The 27718-nt window shown below is 43.8% G+C and overlaps 1 protein-coding gene across 2 annotated transcripts in view; it reads right to left on the bottom strand.

Annotated features, from left to right (window-relative positions):
* syne1a (spectrin repeat containing, nuclear envelope 1a) overlaps nt 1-27718 on the bottom strand; it is a 220262-nt gene that overhangs the window by 65632 nt on the left and 126912 nt on the right. For both annotated transcript variants that reach the window (XM_074685622.1, XM_074685621.1), the window contains exons 67-85: nt 27040-27210; nt 20539-20865; nt 20280-20432; nt 19965-20132; nt 17038-17214; nt 15878-16024; nt 13203-13328; nt 12942-13118; nt 12598-12863; nt 12313-12469; nt 11822-12220; nt 9125-10726; nt 7395-7732; nt 7153-7297; nt 6678-6896; nt 4464-4750; nt 3019-3184; nt 2787-2942; nt 2484-2636 (exon numbers count right to left, since the gene is read on the bottom strand). In XM_074685622.1, the coding sequence (XP_074541723.1) occupies nt 2484-2636; nt 2787-2942; nt 3019-3184; nt 4464-4750; nt 6678-6896; nt 7153-7297; nt 7395-7732; nt 9125-10726; nt 11822-12220; nt 12313-12469; nt 12598-12863; nt 12942-13118; nt 13203-13328; nt 15878-16024; nt 17038-17214; nt 19965-20132; nt 20280-20432; nt 20539-20865; nt 27040-27210 (5334 nt within the window). The remainder of the gene's footprint in view (nt 1-2483; nt 2637-2786; nt 2943-3018; nt 3185-4463; nt 4751-6677; nt 6897-7152; nt 7298-7394; nt 7733-9124; nt 10727-11821; nt 12221-12312; nt 12470-12597; nt 12864-12941; nt 13119-13202; nt 13329-15877; nt 16025-17037; nt 17215-19964; nt 20133-20279; nt 20433-20538; nt 20866-27039; nt 27211-27718) is intronic.

Raw genomic sequence — 27718 nt, forward strand, 5'->3', positions numbered from 1 at the left:
CTGGGTTAGAGGCAATTTTAACCTAATGTTAATTTTACATAAACATCACTTTTTACCTTTTATTAACCAAATTTTTACAACTTTATGCCTATTTTGCCCCCATCCACTGTCACAACCATTTTTGGAATTTTTACATCCTTTTTTTTATTTAATTTCAAATTTAATTCTCAATTTTGCTGCCATAATCAATTTTCCTAAGCCACTTTTGGATTTTTTTGCCAATTTTTCCTCATTTCTTTCACTCTCCAGGCACCCTATGTAGAACAAAGACATGTGTATGTTTTAAAAGTTCCTGGTGCAAACACATCACCATTTTGTTAGTTCCGCTATTGTGATTACACAATGTTGTCACGGGAGTAAATCAGGAAATTATTTAGAAAAATAGACAAATGTTACTTAATTTTTTTTTTACTTCAAACTAACATAAATCTTACCAATGTGTACAAATTTTTAAGACTTTTGAAATTTGGATTTAAGACTTTTTAATGCCAATTCAGGCCTTATTTTTAGAATTATGAATTCAATGCCTTTTAAGACTTTTCAAGGATCCGTAGGAACCCTGATCATCTACAGTCGTTAATCTAATCTGAACATTCAGAGAATCTGGGGAATTTTCTACACGTAAGCAGCAAGGCCACAAAACAACACTGAATGCCCGTGACCTTCAATCCCTCAGCGCTGCTCAGGAAAACCTCACAAAAACCAGTCAGTGAACACAGTTCGTCGCTACATCTGCAAGTGCAAGATGAAACTCTACCCTGCAAAGCGAAAGTTGTACATCAACAAAATCCAAAAACGCCGCCGCCTTCTCTGGGCCTGAGCTGACTTAAAATGGACTGACGCAAAGTGGAAAAGTGAGCTGTGGTCTGATGAGTTCACATTTCAGACTGGGGATAGACTGATTATCGGCCGGGCCGATTATCGGGGTCGATATTTGGCATTTTGGGGCATATCAGCTTCGGCCTTTTTTTTTAATCCAAGAGTCGATATGAAACCAATTCACAACTGTTGTTTTGACTCTGATGCTTCTCTGCACTGAGTTTCTCTCTGTCTACTCTATGGAAGCCCTAGATGGTCATTTAAAATCAGTCATGTAAAACCAAACAGAAAATTAATTCAACTGCATTAATGTCTGTAAAAGCAGCACAAACTCAATTCAGTCCAGTTTTATTACAGTTACATAGAAATTTTCAAAAACTTTATTCACTGTAGAAAACTTTGGCTGTTCATTTTTTTTTTAAGTTTTTATTTAACTTTATAAAACATGCTGCTAAGCCTGGGAGCTGATTAATAAATATATTCTTGAAGGTATTAAGTGCAGTTAAGTGTTGGAGTTTGTATTATTCAATTTTTTTTACGCCAACATTTTTACCTTGACTGCAAATGAATAACAGCTTCAAATATCGGTTATTGGCCTCCTTGCGAACTAGTAACCAGTATTGGTAATGGCCCCAAAAAATCCATATCATCCATATCAGTCTATCGCTATTTCAGACTTTTTTTGGAAATCATGGACGTCGTGTCCTCCTGGCTAAAGAGGAAAAAGACCATCCAGAGTATCTCCAGCAAAATTCATCAGCTAGCATCTGTGATGGTATGGGGGGGTGTTAGTGCCCATGGTTTGCAGTTCAGACCTGTCGCCCATTGAAAATGAATAGTGCATTATGAAGCACAAAATTCGATAATGGAGACCCCGGAGGGTGAACAACTGAAGACGTACATCGAGCAAGAACAGGACAGAAATCCACCTTCAAAGCTTCAACAATCAGTGTTGAGAAAGGTGGTGTAACACGGTGGTAAACGTTTCCAAATGAGCAAATATTTGCACCAACGCAGTAAAGTTAATAAGTTTGAGAATTAAACATTTTGTCTTTGTGGTGGATTTAATTAGGTTGAAGAGGATTTGCTAATCATTGTTTTCTGTTTTTATTAACATTTTATACAGCCTCTAAACATTATTAGGGTTTGGGGTTTGAATAATGAATGAAAATTCCATCTAGCAACAGCATAGCTTAGCATAAACACTTGCAAACAGCAAACAGCCAGCCTTATAATATCCAAAGATAATAAAAAAAACTGATGCCTTAAAATGTTGCGAAGTAGATGCTAAAACTGCTGAATGCTGAAGTTGTGGTTTTCAGAGCGAGCTGTGATTAATTAGTGAGGCTGAGACGAGCTCAGGAGCTCAGAAAATGACAAACTGCTCCTTTAACTAACGCCTCAGGCTCCGTGGGCCTTCAGACGAGCAGAGAAAGAAAAGAAAAGAAAGGCTAAGTTTGGAAAAGGAGACGCAGAGCAGGAGGGAAGGGGCTCAGAGTCCCTGCTGGACCCTCTCTGTCTCTGAAGTGGGTCACTGTTAAAGGCCCAGTTCAGTTCAGGCCGGTCCAGCTCCTCCCACTCCATTAACCTCCACACCTGCAGGAGGAGCCGCCGATCTGACGGGTTAATTACTCGCTAATTAGTCAATCTGTCTGCTTGATTACTTTGGTCTCCTCTTTGGCCTCCTCCAGGTCGGCAGCCTTGTCTTCCAGTTTCAGAGCGATGGTCTTCAGCTTGGCCTCGATGTCCTGGAGCCTGAAGCTGAAGTCCTCCTTCACGTCTCTGGTCTGCTGCACCTCCCGCTCCCTCGCCTGGACCTGGAGCAGCGCCACAAGCACTCGTTAGGAAACAACAACAGGCAAACGCTTCAAACACACACACACACACACACACACACACACACACACACACACACACACACACACACACACACACACACACACAGAAAAGCAGCCAACAGGGGTCACCTGGTCCTCGGCCGAGCCCAGAGCCAGAGCCACCTCGGCCAGCTGCATGCTGAGCTCAGAGGGCAGGCCAGCCTGGAGGTCCTGGTACTTGGACTGCTGCAGCTCCGTCATACGCTCCACACTCTGGCGCCGGCTGATGACCTCACCATGCGCCGTCTGTAACACAAACATCACGTGATGCACTGCGAACACAGGAACCTGAGCTGATGAGCACAGACACACAGAGACCGACCTCCAGCTCGTGCAGCAGAGAGTCCAGGTCCGCCGTGGGACTCAGCAGCAGACCCCGGGTGTCCTGGATCCAGCCTTTGACCAGGCCCAGCTCCTTCTCCACCTCCTCCCTCTCCCTCAGCTCCTGGTGCACCTGAACCCTGCTGGACCGCACCCGCAGCACCAGGCTAGACAAACAGAGTCCAGAGATCAGGGTCTGCAACTTTTACTTCTATAGGAGTCACCTGGATTAAAATCATTCAGGAGCCACGATATCTACTTAATCTTTACCATAAAGACAAAAAGTTTATAAAATTCACAATGTAGTAAAAATCTAGAGAGTAGTTATTTAAAGAAAAAAGGTTTTTGTTTAAAAATGTGCAGAAATTCAAAAAATTTTAAATTTAAGAAAATTTGCATAAAAATTCAAAATTTGCCCAAACAATGTATTTCAAAAATTTGCTTGATAAAAAAAATACAAAACTTTACATAAAATGGTATTTAAATGATATGCAAAAAGAAGCAGAAATTCAAAAATTTTTAAATAAAAAAAAATTGCCCAAATTTCAAAATTATAAATAGAAAGGTCTTTTAAAAAATTTGCTTAATTAAAAAAAAATCAAAAACTTTTCAAAGAATTTTGAAATTTAAAGAATTTGCAAAAATGTCAAAACTTGCAAAAATTTGCTTAATTCAAAAAAAGTATATTAAAATAGAGTATAAATCATGTGCAAAAATTTGCAGAAAATCAAAAATTTTGAAATTTCAAAAAGTTTGCCTAAATTCAAAATTTGAAATAGAAAGTTATTTAAAAAAAAATTGCTTGATTAAAAAGAAATTTCCCAAAATTTCCAAAGAATTTTGAAATTTCAAAAATTTGCAAAAATGTCAAAATTTGCAAAAAAAAGTTAGTTCAAAAGTTTGCTAAATTAAAAAAAAATCCAAAATTTTACATTTAAATAGAATTTAAATCATATGCAAAAATCTTCAGAATTTTTAATTTTTTTAAATTTGCAAAATCTTGGTATTTGTAATAAAAAATTGTTTGGTAATCTATTAATTTTAAAAAAATTAAAATAATTGAATTAAAAATAATTTGGCAAAAAATTAAAAAAAATTCGGAGCTTTATTTTATATTCAGTTTAACATAATGTAAACACATGATTTATCTAGGGTCAGTGTCTTATCCATCAATATTCTCTGTAAGAAAAATAGAAAAATTCTTTATTTTCAATCATATTTTTTAAAACTACAAGGAGCCACTGCAAAGGAGATAAAGGGCCGCATGGGGCTCCAGAGCCACAGGTTGAAGACCCTTGCCATAGAACATGTCATAAACAGTATTTTAATAACCAATATGTTCAATATTGATCAGTTCCTGTCCTCGCTAAATGATTTTGTGCATTAAAGCAAAAATAAACGAGCTTTTCATTTTCGTTTTTACGTGTTTCATCCTCAGTCCCTCACCTCTCGTACTGCTCCTGCATGCTCCTGATCTCCTGCAGGCAGGGCGTCTCCTCGTGTCCATTTTCAGTCTTTTTCTCCTCCTCCTCCTCCTCCTCCTCCTCTCCTCTGAGGCTGCGGGTGTGCTGCCCCAGCAGAGCCAGGATGGACTGCTCCCTCTCCACCTCCTGCAGGAAGGAGTCGTGGTACTCCTGCAGGCTCTGAAGCGCCGCTCTGTTCGCCGCTTTCTCCACCGTGCTGTCGGGAACGCGGCCGTGGAGGTCTCGGGACACGGAGCGGACCTTCGCCATCTGAGGAGGTTTGTGGACAGAGATAGAGGTTCAGACGACTCCAGGAAAAGCTGAGTCAGCGTTTGTCAAAAAGCATTCTGCCCATCATTTCATGTTTTATGTGAAAACTCTAGAATAATATATATTTTTGTATTCGTTGTCCTCACTGTGACCTACTTTATTATTATTGTTGTTGCCATGATTTGCCAGTGCCTAGATGCACATATTCATCGTAACAAATGGGAAAACGTTTGTTGTTTAAAAGCCAAAAGTTAAATAAAGAGTGTAGAAAAAAGTATCTGTTGATATGTAAAAGCAGGAGATAAAAGCTGTCCTTTGTATTCACTGTGACAAACCGTGGTCTATAGAGGCCTGAGCAGAGACTGACGTCACGTCCCTGAGAACAAAGAGGCCTCAGAAAAGTGGACGACAGGAAACAAGCCACATACACGGAAGTGACCGTTTCTAACAGTTTGACCTAGTTTCCTATTAAGGAGAGGGGGATTGTGGGAATTCTTGGAGGCTTCATGCATGAAAGAGGTTGATAAGGAGAGTAAACGTTTCATGACTCAGTGTTTGGCAGAGAAACAACAACTGGCCCAGGGCCTGAAGTTACATCATGGACTGGTGCTCAGCTGTTCGCTGCTTGACCTGAATCTGAATCTGCAGGAGCCAAAACAGTTTTTAGACTCAAGAGTTTGTGGGAGGATGGAGCTTCTGTGGGATGTTAGCATGTTAGCATGCTGCTAGGTCGTTTTACACTACACACTGGAGATATGAAAAACATGGCTCTGAAAACGGGTGATGGTAGTATGATACAATGATGATGGGATTTTAATATAATATATATATATATATATATATATATATATATATATATATATATATATATATATATATATATATATATATATATATATATATAAGTTATTTAATTTATATATATACATATATATCAACAAATATATAATACATAAAAAAAACAAAAAAAATTAAAAAAAACATTCAAACGTCATCTGACTTTTCCTAAAAAAAAAAAAAAAAAATGTAATTTAAAAAAATGTACGTAATTTTTTTTCTTAAGGGCCCTTATCCTCTTCATTATAAAACTATAATGATAATAATAATAATAGTAATAATAATTTCTCCCTCTACTCTTTCTTGTCTATTTCTTGTAATTTTTTCGTCTCTTTTTCGTCATCTTTGTATTTGGAGTGGATCATTACTTTGAACGGCTCATTTGTTGGTCATGGACACCAAACTTTTTGTGTCTTCAGTGATATTTTTACTACTTTTTCTCCTGTGTTTGTCTGGAGATCCTACATGTAACCATGGCTGCATTGTTTACATGTGAAATCAGCTGTTAGCAGCCTGTAGCATGTCAACGCTAACTGGTGTAAGGCCGGATGTTTCCCACAAGGTGAGGAGAAGGAGGTGAGGACGACGTGCTGGTTCTCAGGTGTGAGCTAAGAAGTGACGACATGGACCTGTCCTTCCATCCATCGTTATTGGGAACGTAAGATCTATCTCCAATAAGATGGACGAGCTAGCTGTGCTAACCCAGCAACAGAGGGAATACCAGAGGGCAGAGTAGCATCATGCTATTCACAGACATGCTAACAGAGCTAACAGCAGACACCAAGGCCACATGTGAAGAGCTCCACCTGCTGTGAGCAGACAGGATCCAGGAGACAGAGACTGAACAGACTGCTGAAGAAGCTCAGTCCTGGACCCTGTGGAGGTGGAGGCTGGCTGACTGGACAATGATGGACAAGCTGTCAGCATCGATTTTCTTATGGAGCTTTTTACACTTTCTATACACTTTCTTACTTTGGTTTTCTTGATTGCTGCTGTGACTCCTCCTGGATTTCCCCCTTAAGGATAAATAAAGTGTTTTCTATTCTAAACGGGTGGTGATGGTATTTATGTTTACACCGAGGTTTCTCACCTTCTCCGTGAAGCTCCTCCACTCCCTCAAGGTGTCCTCCAGCGCCCTCTCCTGGGCCCGTGCCACGCCGCGGAGCCTGCACCACCGATGCCAAAGAGACGACACCGAGCGGTTCAGTACGGCTTTGCTGGACTCAGAGACGACTTCCTCTAACTCTGCTGCGCTCTCCTTCAGAGCGTTCAGCGGCAGCTCCAGCAGGTCGACGTGAGCCACCAGAGACTACGGCAGAAAGGAGACAACGTTCATTTTCCAGAGGAGCAGAGTCCTGAATCATTTACACCATGGGAATATTAAACTGTCCTCCAGAAAACAACCACACAAATAAACAAGGAACAATGCATCAACACTCCTCTGATTAAATATTAATGTGCAGCTGCTGCCATGGCGAGAACAAATGTTGGGATTTACGAGCATTTCTATAAATATCTGATCACAGCAGTTTCTCAGTCTGCGCGAGTGTTAAACAGCTTCACACCTTGTATCTTTGACATTTCTCCTCTGCCTGCTGCACGCTGGCGGCTTTAGCTGTGGTAAACGTGGACATTTTTCCCTCTTCTTCATTCATCTGTTCGACCAGTGTCTCCTTCTCCTGTTGGAAAGACGTCCACTGAGCCTCACAGCTGAGGAGATGAAACAAATATTTATTTATTAAAGGGGTGATTTGTTTCTGGAGTATGTCTGTGGTGTGAACACATGTAACCTGACCCTGACACACACCTCTGGAGCACCTTCCCATGAGCTTCCAGGTGTTGTTGAACTTCCGTCTGTCTCAGGCTCATCGCCTCCACTTCCTCTCGACGCTCCCTCATCGATCTCGTTTGCATAAATTCCTCCAGCAGAGGATCCAATGTCCTGAGCTCCTCCAAAGCAGCTGTGGAGTCCTTTCCCTGGGCTGAAACCTGGTCCAGGTCTTGGATGTGAGCGGTCTGGCTCTGGAGCTCCACCCCTGAGCTGGCTCTGTGGAGCACAGCCGCAGCGGAGTCCAGCCACGTCTGCGCGCGCTGCAGAGATAAGTGGTGCCTCTGGACCAAGGAGAGGGCTTGATCCACGGCCAGCTAGGACATGAAGAAGGTGATTTAATTGGCTTCAGCTTCTGAAAGCTTCAGCATGAAACAGTCTGAGGAGATTAAGACGGAAAACCACGCCGTAATCATCACAGCGAGCATGTTCTCATTAGCAATACCCGCTTCAAGACCTCACAGACCTTTATCATGTACAAAACAAGCTTCTGCATGTTGAAAATCTTGAGACTGATTTTTCACTCAGCTCTCTCTGAAAGGTCAAAGGTCAAAAAGGCTCTTCTGTGCCATTTCCCTTCATAGGTTTTTATAAAACACAACTAAATCTTTCAGATATCGCTCTTAAAAACATGAAACTGAGTAAAAAAATGACAGAAAACAAAAGCTCTTATTCAAACTCTGGGACACTCTGGGACTTTGTGACTGTGCTTTAAATTTTTCAGCTTCTCTTGCCCGTTTAATATTTATACTGCAGGGGGACAAAGGGAGGAAAGTGAAATTCACTCGCCATGAATGATGGATCAGACTCCTGATTGGTTAAAGCAGAAAAAACTTCAGTCATTCTGGGATTTATCTAAAGGTAGAGTCTGCAGGATTTACCTAAGAAATAAAAAGCCAACTTTTACAGGAATAATCTCCTTAATCCTCAATACATGTGTCAGTGTCTGTGTCAGCCTCAACCCCCTCCTCTGCCTGGATGTTGATGTTTTGGTTGTTTCAGGACATTTCTGGACGGAGAGTAAGTGTGGTTACATCAGCCAATCACAGCGTGCCCAGTTGGCAAGTGATTTTGCGTGTTGGTTAGTGAGTGGAAGAAGCTAATCAGAGCAGCTACGATAGTGGACGTAGCACGGAGGAAGAAAAACAAACCTGCTTTCAAGAATTTGGAGAGCAGCACCAGACAAAGAGCAACAAGACTTAGCTTTCTGCTAACTTTCCAGATATGTGTAAAATACCTGTGGTTTGCTTGTTCTAACGTGTTAAGTCAGGTGCATGGCCCTCTAGTCTCTCCCACATAGAAACACAATGCTACAAGTGCAAAAAAGTGAAATCTTATCAAGTGTTTTTGTCTTATTTTCAGTAAAAAAACAAGAAAAGTTACTTGTATTAAAACAGTATTCTAGTGTCAAGCAAATTTTCTTGCAAATTTTTCTTGTTTCAGTGGCAGATTTTTTTTCTTGTTACAGCACCTTGAAGACATTTTCAGGTCTGACCAGTTGAATGTGGCTCATATCAAGAAAAATAAGACAATTTTTACATAAAATAAGACAAAATCTCTTGATAAGGTTTCAGTTTTTTGCAGTGTGGCACTGATCCGAGGAGGAGGACTCAGTTTGAATCTGTGTTTACGACCAGGTAACGTAAACTCCTGACTCTACCTTTAATCAATGTAGAAAACACACCTCTCGCTGTGATCTGAACACTCACCTGTCTCTCATTGATTCCTTGGTGAACTTCAGCTCCCAGCTTTGCCACTTCCTGTATCCTCTTCTCTACCTGAGCAGGTACAGCTTCTTTCTTACCCTGATACCTCTGCTTCTCTCTGCTTCCTAAGACATCTCCTATCCTCAGCCTGCTCCTCACTTCCTCTCCCATGATCCTCAGCTTGCACTGCTCCTCCTTCACCCTCTCAGCTTTGATCTCTGAGAAGGTCAAAGGCTCCTCCAGTTTCTCCTTGATAGTCCTGAACCACTCCAACATCTTACACATCTCTCTCATGCAATCCTCGATCGTCTCGACTTTAGTTTCACTTTCTTCCACCAAACACGTGACTTCTGTCCTCAGAGACTGCAGCGATTCGAGCTGCAGCGCTGTTTCCTGAAAGGCAGCGGGGTCAAACTTCAGACCGAGGTCTTTCGTTTGTTTCATACATTCTTCAACCTGAGAGTTCACGTTGTCCAGACTCTCGAGCAGCGAGTAAAGATGAGCGGTTTTATCCACGGCGCCCATCTCTGACTCTGATTTGAGTCTGAGCAGCTTCTCCTTCACAGACCTGAACTCTGAGTCCAGCTTGGCGGACACCCTGCTGTGCTCCACCAGAGTTTTCAAGCACTCGTTTAAGTTTCTGATCTTCTCGTCGTTCCTCGTTTTCAGCGTGTGAAACTGACTCACCAGCTGCTGCGTCTCCTCAGCTCGGCATCGCTGACCCCGGCTGAGGAAGCCTTGGTTTTTCCCGTGCAGCTCGGTCACAGCAGGGCTGACGTGGAACAAGCTCTCGTTAATGTTTCTGTGCTCGTTAATTAACCCGACGAACTCCTCCTCCCTCCCGCTGATGGTCTGTTTCTCCAGATTGTCAAACTGCTCCTGAAGCTCCTCCAGTGCGTTTCGAGTGATCTCGAAGAAAGTGCTGAACTCTTTTTGCTCCAGGATTGTTTGTTGGACGCGGTCTTTTTTCTCTTTGGCGAGGGCGAGGATGGCGTTGTACTGCTGAGGCAGCGCGTTGAGCCGCTCGTCCAGGTAGCAGTGGTCGATCTCGTTCAGGGTGGGGAGGATCTCCTGGCCGATCCTCTGGACGATGAGGAGAAGGTTTTCGTACTCTGAGGCTTGATCCAGGACGGTCTGGAAGTACGCCAGCTGTGTCTGTAACTCTGAGCTGTCTGAGCTGCCCAGGTTAAATTCGGGGAAGGTGACGGCGTCCGCTCGCCTCAACCAGTGGCAGGTCTTATTCAGGTCGACCTGGAAGTACTTCCTGGAGGTCAAAGCTTTCTCTAGATCTGTGAGGCGCTGGGTGGTTCTCTGGAGGGCGGCTTCAAAAGCTGCTTGGAGCTTTTCAAGTCTGGATAAGGTTTCCGCCCTCTCTTTGTCCGTGGCGTCTCTCTCCAGCTCGCGGCCCTGCACCCACAGAGACGCCAGCTCTCTCTGGTACGCTCGTAAGCCGCTCTGGACGCTCCGACAGGCAGAAACCTGTTTGGCCAGGTCCTCAGGGAGGAGGGCTATGTGGTCATCGATCAGGGCCTTCCTCTCCTGCTGCTGGACCCAAGAGAGAGCTCTGCCCAGGCCCTGGAGGAACTGAGTCCTCTCTGTGAAAGCCTGGCAACGAAGACAAACAACGCATGAGTTCAACAGATCAGGAGAGAATCTGATCCTTTACATCAGTGGTTTCCAAAGTGTGAGGTGTGCCTCCCCTGGGGGGCGCCAAAGAGCTCCAGGGGATTTATCTGATTCTTACCCATTTTTTAAAATGTGGGAGACAACTTCTAGCAGGCCAGACGGTGTCCTCTCTGAGTTTTTAACCTCCTAAACATGCTCAAAAACTCACCAAAATTGGCACACACCTCAGATTTGGTCAAAGATTCAACCCGCAACATACCAAAATGTGCTCTCTAGTGCCACCTAGGCTCACTAAAACGGTTCTCAATGGCAGTATGAATCTCTCAGCGAGATGACAAAATGACACACAGGCTATATGCTGACACCCCTGACCTATCTCAAACAGGAAGCCGGCAATTTGCCAGTGAAGTTAAAATTTGGCCAAATTTTTAGGCCTTAAACAAAAGTTATCTTCTACTAGACTATAAATGGTATCGGCTTGAAATTCTCTCAGATGACAGAGTGGACCCTGCTTTACAACATTTATGTATGAATTAGTTGTTTCTTAAAAAGTTTTTAAATGACGAGCCCTCAAAGTCAGTGAACCCCAAAAAAGCTCTTTAAGCTCTCCCTGTTAGAATGAATGGAAGAGGAGGATCCAGCTCCACACAAGCTGCCACAGTTAGGCCTCTGCACAAAAAAGTAAAAGTGGTACAGCTTTAAAAATGTCATGGATGGATTCCTGACAAAATTTACTACAAAAATATCTGATTTTCAGAGAGATTTGGTCAAAATTGTGGCATCTATGAGGAGATGTTTGTAGAACTTGAGTCAGTTTCTCTCCTGAGAGGGCAGCAGTTGGTGATGATGTCACAATGATTGAGAGTTCCGTGCAGCTGGTCATGTGACTCACTAAAGGCGGGAAAATGGAATGTGTAACACACACATTATAAGGGGATAAACCCTGACAGTGGATCATAATTAGAGTTAGTTTTAATAAAAAAAGGAGGCCCTGCTGACTCCATACTGACTCACACTTTGAAAACCTGCTGATTCAGTATTTCACATGACTTTCTCTCAGAGCCAGCTGCTTACCTTACTGAGGTACTTCCTCCTCTGCGCCACCCGAGCTCCCAGAGCCTCCACCTCGGTCTGGGCCTGCTCAACCAGCTCCTGCAGGCGTCTCTTCTCGCTCAGCCCCAGCCTGTTAGCCACGACCTGGGCCTCGCTCACCGCCTGACCCAGCAGCTGCTGACGCGCCTCCAGCTCAACGCACACGCTCAGGTGATCGAAGAGGAAGCTCTGAGCCAGGTCAGGAGGAGGGCTGGTTTTTAAAGCCGAGGTGAGAGCGGGTCGCTGCTCCTCCATCCACTCCCGGGCGTCCCTCAGCTGGCTCTCAACCCGGGAAAGGTCCTCCAGAGTCTGTGCGGAGTCCTGGATCTTCTGCTGGATCAGGGATTCAAGCTGGGACCAGCGCTGCTCCAGATGACCCACCTGGCAGAAAGATGGGCACGTTAGAAAACCTGACGATACATTTAAAATGACAGATTTTAAAGCAGCTGAAGGATTAATGAACGTCTCTCCACCTGCTGTTTGACCAGCTCCTTGTCCAGCAGGCTCAACCGGGGTAGGATGGCGTGTTTCTGGTCTCTGAGATCCTCCAGAGTCGCCCTTTGCTCTTCTAGGTCACAGGAAAGCTTCCTGAGCGCCTCCAGGTGTTCACTCGTGCTCTCTGTGTCGGCTCTACGCAGGAGAAACAGGAGAAACAGGAGGTAAACAGGAGAAACAGGAGGTAAACAGAGAGAAAGTGTGAATAATATTTTCTACATTTTAAAGATAAATCGTCAGATAAGCGTCTGAGGTGTTGGTACCTGGCCAGGTAATCCCACTCCCTGGATACTTGGTGGAAAAGCTCCTCCACGCTGACGACGATCTCTTGGTACTCCCCGCTCCTCTGCATGTCCTCCCCACGCTGGGCCTCCAGCTCCTCGGCCCGCTGGCCCAGGTCCATCCAGCTCCTCCGCAGCCTCCTGGTCTCCTCCAGGGCCGGGGAGACCTGTCCGTCTGTCAGCCGGCCGACGGCCTCGCTCAGACGGGAGACCTCGGACTGCCTCTCCTTGATCTGCTGAAGGAACTCCTGCAGGAGAGACGGAGGATAAATGACCCTGAGCTTCAGCTCCTCTGAGGTCTGAGACGCTTCGTCGCCCTCACTGACCTGCGCCTTGTCCAGCTGGTTCTGTGCGATCTTGGGCTCCAGCTCTGCGGGTCTCCTGATGAGGGTCTGGAGCTGCTGCTCGGTCTCTCTCAGCTGGACCTCCAGGTCCGCCTTCTGCTCCTCCACGTCCCTCCAGCTGTCGGCCACCTCCTCGCAGAGCAGCATACGCTCCTCGGTCTGGATAATAAACCAAACCCATCCATGAAGAAAGAAGCACTCAGGCTGAACTCTCTGGGTTTAGGCATGTTGAAAATCACCGACCTGTAGTTTGACCTGCTGGATCGCTGCGGCGGTCTCCCTGACCCGGGTCTCGGACAGGTCACACGTGGAGCACACCAGCTGGAGGTAAGTGCTGGCCTGTTCCTGGAGAGCCCGCTCCTGCTTCACCTGCCAAGGAAAAGAAACGTTATTGGCCGAGTAAATGTCCTCTCAGGGAGAAGACGCAAAAATCATTTAGCGTTAGCAGACGCCACGGCCAACGTCCAAAAACATGAAATTAACCAAAACGTCCATTAAAGAGCTGAACGACGGCACAGACATGAAAACACTCAACATCTGCTCACATGTCCTTTAATTTAACAGTAAAGGAAATAATTTAAGAAGAAGCTTTAACATCTGTTAACACTCTGCAGACTCCGGGTTGAGAAAGGGAAGGTTGTTTCTCAGACTACAGGTCCTCTTCTCTAACGACGTCATTGCTAGCTTCAGTGAACTAAGTAAAAAATTCAAACTTCCTTTTTCCCTGAAAGTCCTTTTAACTCAGTGACTGACTCTATTTTAGACGCCTCCATGAATCACAAAGGTCTTATGTCAAACATTTACAGTGTCCTCCAAAAGTACTGGAACAGTGAGGCAAGCTCCTTTGTTTTTGCTGCAGACTGGAAACATTTGGGTTTGACACCAAAAGACAAATATGAGACCGGAGATCAGAGATGTGATGCTTTTCCAGGCTTTCACTGCAGTCTCTTTCAGTTGCTGTTTGTTTTGGGGGGTTGCACCCTTCAGTCTCCTCCTCAGCAGGTAAAATGCAGGCTCTATAGGGTTTAGGTCTGGAGACTGACTTGGCCAGTCTTGCCCCGGATGAACTCCTTTGTTGTTTTTGCAGTGTGTTTTGGGTCATTATCTTGTTCCCAATCGGTTTGGTTGCATCTTTCTTTAAATTGGCAGACGAAATGTTTGTATGTTGACTGTACAGAAGAAAGAAAATCAGATATTTTCAAATAGTCACCACTGGTGGGATCGAACCCGCGCAGAAAGTAAAACTCAGCCATTAGCCACGTTTACATGGACCCAAATATTCCACTTGCATTCGGTTTATTTTCTCAAACGGAAAGAATTAAACCTTTGTGTAAAAGAAAAGTGCCAATCTGAATGGACGTTTAATCAGTTTCACAGGGAGGAATATTCCTTTAACTCACAGATTGAGGTATCATGTATCCACTCAAACAGGAAGTTGTCAGGGTGCGTTCTTTCAGAGCATGCTCAGATATGACATAAGACGCAACTAGAGACGTTCCTCAACTTTAAAAATGGCGGCGAGCCGTCAGCACTGGAGGAAAGTTTGCTTTTGATCCAAACTTTGAAAGAAATGAACATAATTTCAAGACTGGACGGACGACAAACTCACAATACGGAGTATTGAAACACCGTGATAAACAAACTGTCGTCCTCCAGCTTTGATAAATCTCCTGATGTTTACGTTTTTCTGCTCATGCCCAATTGGCTCTTCTGTTTGATTATAGCGGCACATGTAGACCAGAGGTTGGAATATTCCTTTACATGTTTACTAGTGTTTTAGGAAAAGTCATTCAGGAAGAGGAAAAACTCCTCATGTAACCGTGGCTACTGACTTTCCTGCAGTATCTGTCTTGACTCACGGTTATTCCAGTCTAGTATAACTGGGGTGGTTCACCTGTCAAAGGATCACGCAGGTGTCCTAAGGCGAGCTCAGGGAGGACGGAAACCTCCCGTGGAGCTGAAGGACAAAAGCTCGCTTGATCTTGATTTTCAGTATGAATACGAACCGTGAAAGCGGAGCCTCACGATCCTTCTGACTTTTTGGCTTTTAAGCAGGTGTCAGAAAAGTTAACAAAAGGTCTCAGTTTATGTTTCTGAACAAGAACATCAAATATTACAGGTATAGATTCATTTAATGTGACACCTGCAGTTCACAAGGTGTCTTTCAGAAGCCGGTCTGACCTTCTCTGAGACGCAGCTAAGGTAAGCCTGACGTTTAGCCTGACCAGGACCAGGCTAGTCGCACTGGCTAATTTACCATGCTTACCAAACCACGCTAGCCTTAAGCCTCGTTTGTGGAACCCAACTCTCGCTAAAATTAGCGCGGCTAACCCAAATAAGCCAGGCTTTGAGCTAAGCCAGCTTCGTGGAATACCCCCCAGGTCTTCCACAGTGAGTATATAGTTTTTCTTTTAGCTTTTGGATTTAAACAAAACTGCCTCTTTCCTTCTTTTTCTCTGAACTGAACTGAAATGAGCTTAATCAACTGAACTTCTTTTTATTTAAACTTAAACCAACAAAATCTAATTTTTCCTTCCTAAAAAAACCCCAAAACAAATGAAAACCATATGTGTGTATCTCTTAATGTTGAGTTTGTAGATTAATTTTTGGTGAATACAGACTTTATGAATGATTAATTTTTGGTTTGGGACATGTTTTCAACATTATTATGAGGTTGTTTTAGTTTTAAAAGGCTTTAAAAAAACCACTTTTATCAGACATTTTCTGACCGGCTCCCTTTGACTGAAAGATCCTTTCTTCAACAACAAAGATCAAACATCACAACAGACAAAAAGACGTTTAACTCAGACATCTGCAACAGTTTGATTAATTTCTTTAATACTAACTGTAAAACAGAGCCAAGAAATCAATCAAAGAAGAAACTCTGACATCTATTAATCAAAAGGAGGATTGCTGACCTGTTGGAGCGCCTCCTCCAGGCTGAGAGGAGGATGTGCAGGAGGCTCTGGCTCCTCTGAGACGGAGGTCAACCAGGTCTGGCACTGCTGCAGGGTGTCCTGGAGGCTCACATGTCTCTGCAGCTCATGGTCCAGACTCTGATAAACCTGTTAGACGCAGACGGATAAACTTCAGGGGTTTAGGGGATTACACACGTGTGAGCTGGCGTTTGTAAAAGCAAAACACGAGCCTGAAACTTCACAAATCAAACAGGAAGAGGAGATGATGTGAAGACGATCAGTGTGAAGCTTCAAAGCAGGAGGAAACTCTGAGAGATTTGGTGATAAAGGGAAACAAACAGGCTGCGGCGCTGCGTTCGACAGGTGTTGAATGTGGAGGCGTCCGCGGCCTCCGGGGGAGGGAAACCACCGAGGTCTGATTGACGGTGTTAATATGAACGCCCCAAAGTGAGAAAGAAAGGGGCCGTGTCCTGGCGAGCCGCCCGGTGCATTTGGCAGAGGCTGGCAGGTTGGCATGGCGGCAAGTGGCAGGCAGGATATTAGAGCTGTGTTGTGCTGGGACGCGGTTGGCAGCCGCGCCAACACTGGAGGCGCAGTCAGCGGCGAGCCAGCAGCGTGGCGTCAACGTGTGGCTGGATCACACCGAGCCAGATTGGATGTGCCGGCGCTGGTGGAGGTGGTGTCTTGGGAGGTGAGCTATGATGACAGGGTGGAGGTTGCCAAAGTGACAGAGCGGGGCTGGATTAGAGCGCCTGCCAGAGCCGCTGAAAAGTGGCGTGTGACCGGTTTTTGGCCCGAGCATGAAAAAGTGGAGTTGACGAGGGATACGTGGAGATTAATACGAGGAGATTGAGTTGGTGGTTTTGGCCTGAGTGTGATGGCGGCGGAGCGGTCCAACACTTCGGCAGCCTTAATTGGTCGTGCCCTCGACGGCGGTGCTGAAAGCGGCGCTGAGAGGCGGGTTTAAGTGTCAGGATGGGTCGGGATTAAGAGGACGCTTCAGCTGCTGGAATATTACCAGCTCTAATATGATGAGTGTGTGAGTGTGTGTGAGTGTGTGTGTGGTCAAATTTATGGCTGTACATGCACCCGACACACAAACATGTGAAATGATTCCCATCCCTCCTCCTCCTCCTCCTCCTCCTCCTCCTCCTCCTCACCCTCTGCGCCGTGCTGCAGATGGCCGAGTAGCTGTCTCTGGTGCCTTGCTGGTGGGCCTGGACCTGCTGTCTCAGCCTGCTCTGCACGCGGTCGCTGCAGCCCTGGACCAAGTGGGCTCCTCGCTCCTTCAGACCCACCAGACGGTCCTCGAAGCCGGCGATCTCCTCCATGATGGCCTGAGGAGGACAGAGAGCAGGAAGGATCACATGAGACGAGGTTTGAAGGTCAATTTATAAAACTGCGTTTTTTTATCACTCCAAAAATAAAAAAATCTCAGGGGAGTGAGCCATGATTGGGACAGCAAAGGTAGAAATCCCCCCGACGTATTAATTCCATATTTTTTGGGACTGCTCCTTTATCCAATCTTACTGGACATAAACAACCAATCAGTTAATCCGAGTCTGGGTTTTAACATTTAGCAGGATTTCTGCAAAATATATCTTAACAATATACCCAACACAAATAATGTTTCTGATAAATATCTGATTAGATTAACGTCTGCTGCCAGTAGAAAAAGATTAATGAGGAGGTGTCCAACCGAGGAACCCTGATGAAGGACAAATGGATCAGAATTGTGGCAAAAAACACAAAACATGAAAAAGCTATAAGATGAATCACTTTGACATCCTGACTTCTTCACAGATGAACCATAAGGGATGAAGAAAATGTGTCTGGGTGATTCTTTGATAAGGGGAGTTTTTATGTCTCCAGTTTAGATTTCCAAATTTTTTTTTTTTTTAATGTATTTTATTTTATTTTATTTTTTTAAAATAAATGTATTTAATTTTTTTTTCAAAGAATAAATTAATGTCTTTTTTTTCAAAAAATAAATTTGTTTATTTTTTTTTTCAAAAAATAAATTATTATTAAACTAAAAAAATAAAAAATAAATTTATTTCCTCTTTTATTTCTATTTTTTTTTTCACAAAAAAAAAGTAAGAAAGAAAAAATAATTAATAAGGGTTAGGTTGAAGAAGTTTTAAAAAAAAGTAACTGTGTCTCAAAGATGATATTAGGTTCGGTTTTAGACTTGCTAAGCTAACAGCTAAGCTAGCACACACTGTACACAAAATACATGTAAATAAAGTGAAATTTCCTTCTAATTAGTTAAAATATTTGAACAGTAGCTTGTTTGGTAATGACACCTGATGAACATACTGTCACATTAGAGTGAATAAAAGATTAAATCACTCACATATATGGACATGAAAAAATCAGGCTTCTGGAGCATCTAATTAGCAACAATGTCAGACATTTTTTGAGAAAACTTGATTCGTCTGTAAAATGTTGAGTGGGATGTTATAATGGAAGTATAAGGAAAAACAATATTTAACTATAGATTAATTGCAAATTGAACAAATTGAAGAAATATAAACTTTGTAATTTGAAAAATGACATTTTCAGTTGTTATGGGGAAATGTAAAGTGAAGATTTAAATGAATTTAGCACTTTAATTGCTTTAGTATAGAGGGGATATTAATATACCTGGGTCGGGGAATAGTGCAAAACAGTGACATTTTTGCAAGTTTGAATTTTCAACATACAGAAAAAATATATAAATAAGATCATTGAGACACAGTTATTTTTTTCATAGCTTCTTCAACCCAAACTCTGACAAAAACAATAATTTTTTTTTGTAATAAAACATTTTTCTTCTTGGAAATCTATCCTCAGAACCAAACATGGAGAGGCAGCATTCAGCTTCTATGCTCCAAATATCTGGAACAAGCTGCCAGAAAATATCAGGTTGAAGACCCACCTTTTTAAAGCTGCCTTTTATTAGACCATTTTAACAATTTATTTTAATATTTTCTCTTTAACTCTGCACCGCCAATCTTCTCTTAAAATCTGTTTTAAAAATCAGTTTTAACTTGGACGTTTTCTTTTAACTTGTTCTGTCTGTAAAGCTCTTTGAAATGTCATGCTGAAATGTGCTGTATGAATAAACTTGCCTGGCCTTACCCTGGGGACAGAAAACCTCCCTCAGTTGAAAAATACATTTTTTTGAAACATAAACAAGAAATAATGAGAATGTTTATGAATTTATATAAACTGTGTTTACCTGGCCATAGATATATGTATAAATACTGAACATTTATTTGGTTTGTTATTAGCAGACATGTATGGGAACATGTCTAATGCAGTATTTTAAATCATGTAAATAAAAATAATTAAAAATAGAAAAAAAAAAACCTGAAAATTTACAACATTTTTCTGGGAATTTTTAGAAAAAAACATTCAAGCAGACGGCAAAAAAATCCAGAAAACTTCCAATATTCATGAGGTAAAAATTCCCATGGAAATTTTTGGGGACTTTGCTGAATTCAGTGAGCATTTTCCAACTATCTGCAACTCTACACTGTAAAGGTGGGAAAATGGAAACTTGTATATGTGTAAAATGACCCACTATCTAGGTCCACATTATAATAAACTCAGTAATTGTTCCCTGTACAGCCATAATTAAATACAACATGAAGGAAACTAACCCTGTGCTCTGATCCTTTCCTCTGAGGGTGTGAAAAACACCAACAAAACCCACTGAGCCTGTTGTTAACGTATAGAGCTGCATTTTTATGTTTGTCTGAGCCTCGTTTTCAAAAACTGTAAAAAAAAACTACAAAAAAGTAAAAAAAAATAAAAAATAAAAAAAGGCTTTGATTTGAGGGAAAGAGAAAAATGAATTTCATGAGAGTTTCATCTTGAATCCTGATAAATGGCAATCAAAAAATAATAATTTGGCGCTGATAATTTTACTTTTTATCAGTGATCATGAACAGGTAAATGTAACAAAGACAGACTTTTTCAACATCACTCTTAAACTGAACACAGGGCCTGAAACACAGGCTTGATCGATCACTTCCTGATTCATTTCTTTCTCAAGTTAAAGGCCGACAACGGCAGAAATAACGCAGTAATGTTTGTTGACCTTGTGCCGAGCCAGATGTTGAGTCGCGGCCTCCAAACTGCCGCCCACGGCCGGCTCAGGAGTCACCATCCTGCTGGACATCTGCAGCAGCCAGCGCTCCACTTCCTGCAGCTCGTTGTGGTACGCTTCCTGTTCCTTCACCTGCCCCTCCAGGTTCTCCACGTGGGCCTGAGACACACACACACACACACACACACACACACACACACACACACACACAAAAAAAGAGTCAGTCGTCACAGGCGTCACATCCCGTCTCTGCTGCTGCTGCAGTCGATCAAACGATGGAAAGAGGATGGACGGCTGGTTTCTCACCATGGCCGTGTTACAGAGCTCAGTGTAGTCTCTCTTCAGCCTGGTCACTTTGTCTCTGATGGAGGGATAGTGGACGGAGGACAGCAGGGCGTCTCCTTTCTCCACCACGGACCTGATGGACCCGTCATGGGACTGGACCATCTGCAGCAGAGCCTGCAAACACAGAGACGACAGGTTTCTTTCTCTTCCTCCTGTTTCTGCATCTTTGATCTCACACAGTGAAAGATTAACCGGTCTGAACGAGCACATCATGCCGTACCTTGTACTTGGCGAGCAGAGCTCTGCGTTGGTACAGTTCGGCTTTGGGCTCCACCGGGGCGCCGAGCAGAGCCCTGGTCTCCACCAGCCACTGGGCCTGGGCCTTGTAGCGCTCCTGGAACTCCTTGGCGAGCAGTAGCGCCCGCTGCAGGAAGCTGTGCTCCTGCCGCAGCCCTCCTGCCAGCTCCTCCAGCTGGCTGAGACGAGACTCCACCTCCCCGCCCAGACTCTCTGCCCCGGCCTCGTTCAGGAAGCCCGCCGCCTGCTCCGCCCGCTCCCTCAGGGATTTCAGGAAGCCGTGACCGTGCTGGAGCTCGGACTGCAGCGCCTGAGGGACAGAGAGCAGAGTACAGCTCAGCAGGGCGCTCGCCGTGTTTTCAGCGTCCCTTCATCATGAATAACCCTCGACCTGCGCGTCCACACGCCGCCGAGACGAGGGAAACAGGCGTCGTACAAATAAAACCACTTCTTTGTGCTCAAGTACCAAAGCTGTTTCTGCTCCAGGAGGAGGAAACACTTCATGACTTTGAGGTTCAAACACATCTCGCCCGTTTCTTTGTCCTCCACCTCCAGCCCGGCCCGGCTGTGAGCTCCAAAGGCTTTGAACCCATCAGGTAGGCTGACACCTGCACGGCGAGATGTACAGGAGCCTGGGAGGTCACGGTGTGGAGGAACCACGGCCGATAATATGAAAGGAGGACCCAATTATAAGGACCCTTAACGGGCAGCAATAGCTGCAGGGGTTTCCAGGGCAACCACAACACACACACACACACACACACACACACACACACACACACACACACACACACACACACACACACACACACACACACACACACACACACACACACACACACACACACACACACACACACACACACACACACACACACACACACAGCCCGGGCTCGGCGGGACGTCATCCAGCTTTCATCATCCGTCTATTACTGCTGAATGGAGAGTGGCTTCACACTGCAGCAACCCGGACCCCCAGCCACCGCTGTTGATAATATAATATAACAGGACCGGTGTCTGTTAGCACACGTCCCTGTTTCCTGCTTATTATGAAGCTCTGGGTGAGTTCATCCTTTCAGGCTCTGCGCTGATGCTCCTGCTGAACGACGCCATAAAAACGCTCCACGCGGCTCAGACGAGAGGGTTAATGTGCGCTAAACTTAGGCGTCTGTGGTGATTTCCATTTGGGGAAGATTTCGTTTGACTCATTATATATAATAATATCAGCATGTTCTCATCTCACACCTGACGCTGGGTATCCACCTGAGCAGCTTTCCTGATGTCTGTTCGACTGACGACTACATGAGGAACGTTAAACCTCCAGAAAGGTTTTCACACACTGTAAAATGTGATTTTTCACATTTTTCTATCATATTATTCGACATCAATACGACAAAAGATTTCTGGAATGAACACTTAATTATAACTTCATCGTCTCAACTATGAAAAAAAAATTTCAATTTGAAAATATATGGACACATAAATCAGTGATGCACGTCAACTTGACAACAAAAGAGTTCAGGTGGGCACAGGGTCAGAGGTCTGCAGCTGCTGCACTTTGTTTCCTAATTATCAGCACATCTTGATGTAAAGCTACAGCTTTCAAGTGATTACCCAGAATGCCTTTGTGAATTGAGCCCTAACAGCTGTTGTCACCCTCAGTAATGCCTCAGTAAATTTTACAACTAATGTCACCATAAGAAAAGAGGGTACACTGTCGATATGACACCCTATTGTACATTATAACTAGTGCAAGTGGTGAAAGACTGTCTTAGCTGCATAGTAAATACTAACTGTCTATGCTTCACAGCGCGGATCAACTGTCTGTACTTCACAGCGTGGATAAACTGTCTGTGCTTCACAGCATGGATCGACTGTCTGTGTTACACAGCATGGATCAACTGTCTGTGCTTCATGGCATGGATCAACTGTCTGTGCTTCACGGCGTGGATCAACTGTCTGTGCTTCATGGCATGGATCAACTGTCTGTGCTCCACAGCATGGATCATTTGTCTGTGCTTCATGGCACGGATCAACTGTCTGTGCTTAACAGCACACATAAACTGTCTGTGCTTCACGGCATGGATCAACTGTCTGTGCTTCATGGCATGGATCAACTGTCTACGCTTCATGGCATGGATCAACTGTCTGTACTTCATGGCATGGATCAACTGTCTGTGCTTCATGGCATGGATCAACTGTCTGTGCTTCATGGCATGGATTAACTGTCTACGCTTCATGGCATGGATCAACTGTCTGTGCTTCATGGCATGGATCAACTGTCTGTGCTCCACAGCATGGATCATTTGTCTGTGCTTCATGGCACGGATCAACTGTCTGTGCTTAACAGCACACATAAACTGTCTGTGCTTCACGGCATGGATCAACTGTCTGTGCTTCATGGCATGGATCAACTGTCTACGCTTCATGGCATGGATCAACTGTCTGTACTTCATGGCATGGATCAACTGTCTGTGCTTCATGGCATGGATCAACTGTCTACGCTTCATGGCATGGATCAACTGTCTGTGCTTCATGGCATGGATCAACTGTCTGTACTTCATGGCATGGATCAACTGTCTGTGCTTCATGGCATGGATCAACTGTCTGTGCTTCATGGCATGGATTAACTGTCTACGCTTCATGGCATGGATCAACTGTCTGTGCTTCATGGCATGGATCAACTGTCTGTGCTTCATGGCACAGATCGACTGTCTGTTCTGCACGGCACGAACCTGCTGTTCGAACTTGACGGCACTAACCAGTTGTAACCGGTAACTTAGTCATTATATTAAACAACAACCTTAAGAATTAAACTAATAAATATAATGTAGATTAAATAAAAAATGAAAGGTAAAAAAGCCTGAAAAGTTTTTGTTTTGTTGAAATTGATGAATTATTCCAAACAACTACCTGAAGAAGTTAGGATAACTAACAAGTCTAAATCAACCTAACTAAGACAAGGATTGACACAAGAATCTTATTTAGCTAAGATCACTAATGTTAGTGCTTTAATAACTACAATTATTTGACCTAACATAAAATTTTGAGGCAGCTCTTTACATTATATCTTTACGTTTAAACACGTTAAATTAAACAGTAAATGAAAAATGCTCAGAGTTCACTTCAGCTTCAGCTTGTTTTAATAAACATAAAATCATATTCAGAAGCATGAACATGTGGTCTCTGAAAATAACCACTGATGGAAGCTGCAGACCTGTTTCATCTCATTCAGCTGATTTTCTGACACCGTGAACATACACTCGGTCTGCTGAACATTACAGACGAGCTCCTGAACACAGGGAGCCCTCTGTGCTGTTAACTGTCATGGAGCATGTCAGCCCCAATTATCCGTGTCAAGCACCTTTCACACCAGCGTAAATGATGAGCTCCAGCATCCCCCTCTCTCTGACTTTATTAGCTCTCAGGATCCTTCATCATCATCAGCATCTCCTGCAGCCCTGACAGCCACGTTCATCAGTTACACGGTTTACCAGCAGAGCTAGGATACAGCTAAGGTGACCCCGTCAGCTGCAGATAGCTCTGTTTACATCATCTTTACGCCCTGAAGGAGACTGAAGAAAATCCATCATAACAAGCATCAGGATGGATTCAGTAGGAAGAGTCTGCACAACTCTGTGAAAAAACCTTTAAGCTTTCTAAAGCTAAACTCAAAGCAGCAAATCTGATAACTGTCAAGGCACTATTAGCTTGGATATTAGCACTCAAGCTAGCCATCAACTTTTAGTGTAGATCTTTCATAATATAATATAATTTTTGAATTGGTGTGTATGTGGTTTCTGGTCTTTCTGCAGTCAGCCTCAAGAGGACTCTCAAGGAACAGCAACTCTAGCAACCTTGGTCCATGCTGGGTAGGGATGGCGAGTACTGATACCTTGAAAAAAGGCTGGTATCAGGCCGATACCAGCCTTTTTTTAAGGTATCAGTACTCATGAAGGCAGCAGATACTCTCGGCAAAAAAATCTTATGTTGAGCCAGGTCCTCCTCGCCACTAGTAGCTGCTAGTTTCTGTGGTTAAACACCACGGCAAATGTGGGCCAGCTCCTGTTCAGACAATATGAATGAACCAGGAAGAGTTAACAGTTAGACTTTTTTAATTTGCTCTTTAGTTTACTTTAAAAATACTAAAACTCTGACAGTTGTTAGTTTTATTGTGCACTTTTAATATATATTTTTTTATTTATCAAATTCATTTATCAAAAAATCTTAACTTAGAGAGAGCTGTTTGTGTTTTATTTGGACTTAATGTCAGAGTGACTGTGCTGTCTTTGATCAAAATGATCTGTCACTGTTAATCAAAATCTTACTATCAAAAGTACTAGTAGAAGCAGTACTCGGTATCACCGAGTACTCAAGAGGGAGTACTTGTACTGGTATCAGTCTGCATAAAAAGTGGTATCACACATCCCGAATGCTGGGACTTGAACCAGTGACCTTCAGGTTGCTAAGCCAAATATCTATCATAGACTGTAAAAAAATGGACGTCTGCTTGCTCGGCTCGAAGTGAGGTCTCCACAAAAACTGCTCCCCCTGGTGGCTGGCTGCAGTATAGGTCAAAAAATCCATCTCCCCAGTTATTCCAGATGGGCTGTGGTCAAACTTTAAAAATTAATCCACCTGGTAGAAATGTTTCTCTCGTCTGATTGTTGTGGTGATTTGAAGATATCATTTGGCTGTCTTGTATCCAAGTCCTCTTTTTTTCTGAAAAGTTTCGTTTTCATTAGTTATACGAGGTTAAAAACAAGGTTTTATGTAATGGTTAGCGATGATTGACAGCTGACGCTTTCGTGTATTTTTTTCAGGGATTGTAAAATATGTCTGGAGGTAGAGTCAGGAAGTGATTAGACTCTCCAAAGAAAAAAAAAAGATTATTATTTTTGTGACCCAGCTCCACTCAGATTCTCCCAGAATCCCTCACAGTCTCTACTGCTGCTGGTCCCAAGCTGGTTTTTATGTGAAGAAGGCTTACCTCTTTAACTTTTAGCCTGTGTAGGAAGTGTAAAACTAGATCCCTAATATAAGATCATTTTTGCTCTGTTATCATTTATAATTGAAACTCTGATTGTGTGAATAAAGAAGCAGCAAAGTTAGAATAAACCTTTAGAAACGAATCAAACACCAGTGAAATATGAAATACTTGGAGCAGAGGAGTGGGGCTTTGTTAGAGGAAGGAGAAACCACTGCTGAAATGAAAACCCCCCAAAAAAGAAATATAAAGATTCAAAGATGAATAAGAGGTGAGGAGAAAAGGTTTCTGCCTCAAACGGCGCCTCTGGCCTTTGGTTTCAGGACCTGACACCTTCCAGGACCTGACACCTTTCAGGACCTGACACCTTTCAGGACCTGACAGTGCTGTATGACTGCTTTACAGCGTCTCCACTCAGCATCAAATGAAGTCTGAATCCAACTAGTGGCCCTTGACATTATTATTGACTACGAGCCTTTGTGTCGATGTATAATGATGGCGGCAGGCTGAAAGGCCCGCGGCGCTCCCTACAGGAGGACGAGGTGCCGGTGATGGAGCGTTGGAGGGTTATCATCCGAGCTGGAAGGACACACGCGGCGACAGAACGTCTTCAGTCCCTACGCAGAGGCAGAGCATCGATCCCAGAGTGGGATTACCGCAAAGCCCACACCAGATGATGGAGTGTGAACGTGTGTGTTTCTGCAAAACGCCGGCGAAGGAGACAAAGAGATGAGACGAAGCGCAACGTGGAGGAAGAAGCAGAGGATTGGTTGGTCTGGGAGGTTCCTGAAGCTCGTTCATTAGGAGTTTGGACGTGTTTTCTGGTACGAAACGAGTGTTAGAGGAGTGTGTGTGTGTGTGTGTGTGTGTGTGTGTGTGTGTGTGTGTGTGTGTGTGTGTGTGATATGGAGCGGTAAGGGCACTGCATCAATTACAGCGTCTGTGCCAGCAGGCTCCTGACACCGGCGCTCCTTCATCCTCCGCTTCACAGTGGGAGGTCTCTCCCTACACTGCGCCTCCTCTCCAGCAGGAGCAGCTTTGTCTTCATAAAGAGCCGATCGATGCACTCACTCACTCATCCTACCCTCCACGCACGCTAACCATGAGCTACGCCGGGCGCCACAGCGCTGATTTCCTGTTTACTGCCGTGTGTGTGTGTGTGTGTGTGTTTCAGCAGAGCCACTTCTCTCAGACAGGAAGTCGGACACATGTGTCACTCCACCGACTCCTTTCAGTCAGATATTACAGCTCCAAAGACTTTCAGGCAGTTTCATGTATATTTCATTAACCGGGCACATTGTGGCTGCCAGGAAACGTGTCCCCGTGATGCTACGAGCAGGTCGCGTATGTCGCCTGGCAGAAAATGAGATTCTCCTGCTAAGTCATCAGTTTGTAAAATCCACAGCTGCTGTGGTTTATCGTAGCCTGTTCAGACGGTGTATTGACGCCACAGTAACTGCAGGTTGAACCGTTTGGTGCAGGTCAGATGATCTTTACCTCCAATCGTTTCATCTTCCTCTCCATGGCGGCGCGGTCCAGAGGCTCGGAGCAGTCTGTTAACGCGGCGAAGCTTTTCTGGGTGGAGCTGAGCCAGTCGGTGAAGGAGGCGCAGAGGCTCTCAGCCTCCTCGATGCTCTTTAGCTCCTCCTGGAGCTGCTTGATGGTGTCCTGAAGAAGAAGGAGGAAGAAGGAGGAGAAAGGTTTAAGTCAGCGTTTCAGGGGTCATGAGCTGTCTGATTTACGAGAGTTGACTTTGGGCTCCTGGAAACTGTGAGGGACATTTTTTCAGACGAATCCCAAGTTACAAACCAATGGGACAGGAGAAAAATTTTCGCACACATTTCTCTTGTTCCTTTGGCTGATTTTTTTTCTTTTTAACTCTTAATCTTAATCTTATTCAAACCTCATTTTTGTCTTTGAATGACTTAAAACAAGACATTTTTCAGGTCTGACAGCAGAAGATAAGAGGTCAGTTTGTGACAGTGTCACCAAAAACGAAAGTTTGATTAAATGAGGGAAGTGTTGTTGTGGTTGAAATGAATGAAAGGATTTCAGTATGTAATGAAAATAAATCCCTGTTAGAAAAAATGTAAGGTAGGACGGGGTACCTGTTGTAATGTTTCCTGAGTTGGTTTATGGTCAAGAAAGAAAATAAAATAAAGGATGAAATTATAAA

Source organism: Halichoeres trimaculatus, unplaced genomic scaffold (assembly GCF_033239565.1).
Source record: "Halichoeres trimaculatus isolate MK-OKI-2021-1 unplaced genomic scaffold, fHalTri1.1 fHalTri1_scaffold_13, whole genome shotgun sequence".
Taxonomy (NCBI): Eukaryota; Metazoa; Chordata; class Actinopteri; order Labriformes; family Labridae; genus Halichoeres; species Halichoeres trimaculatus.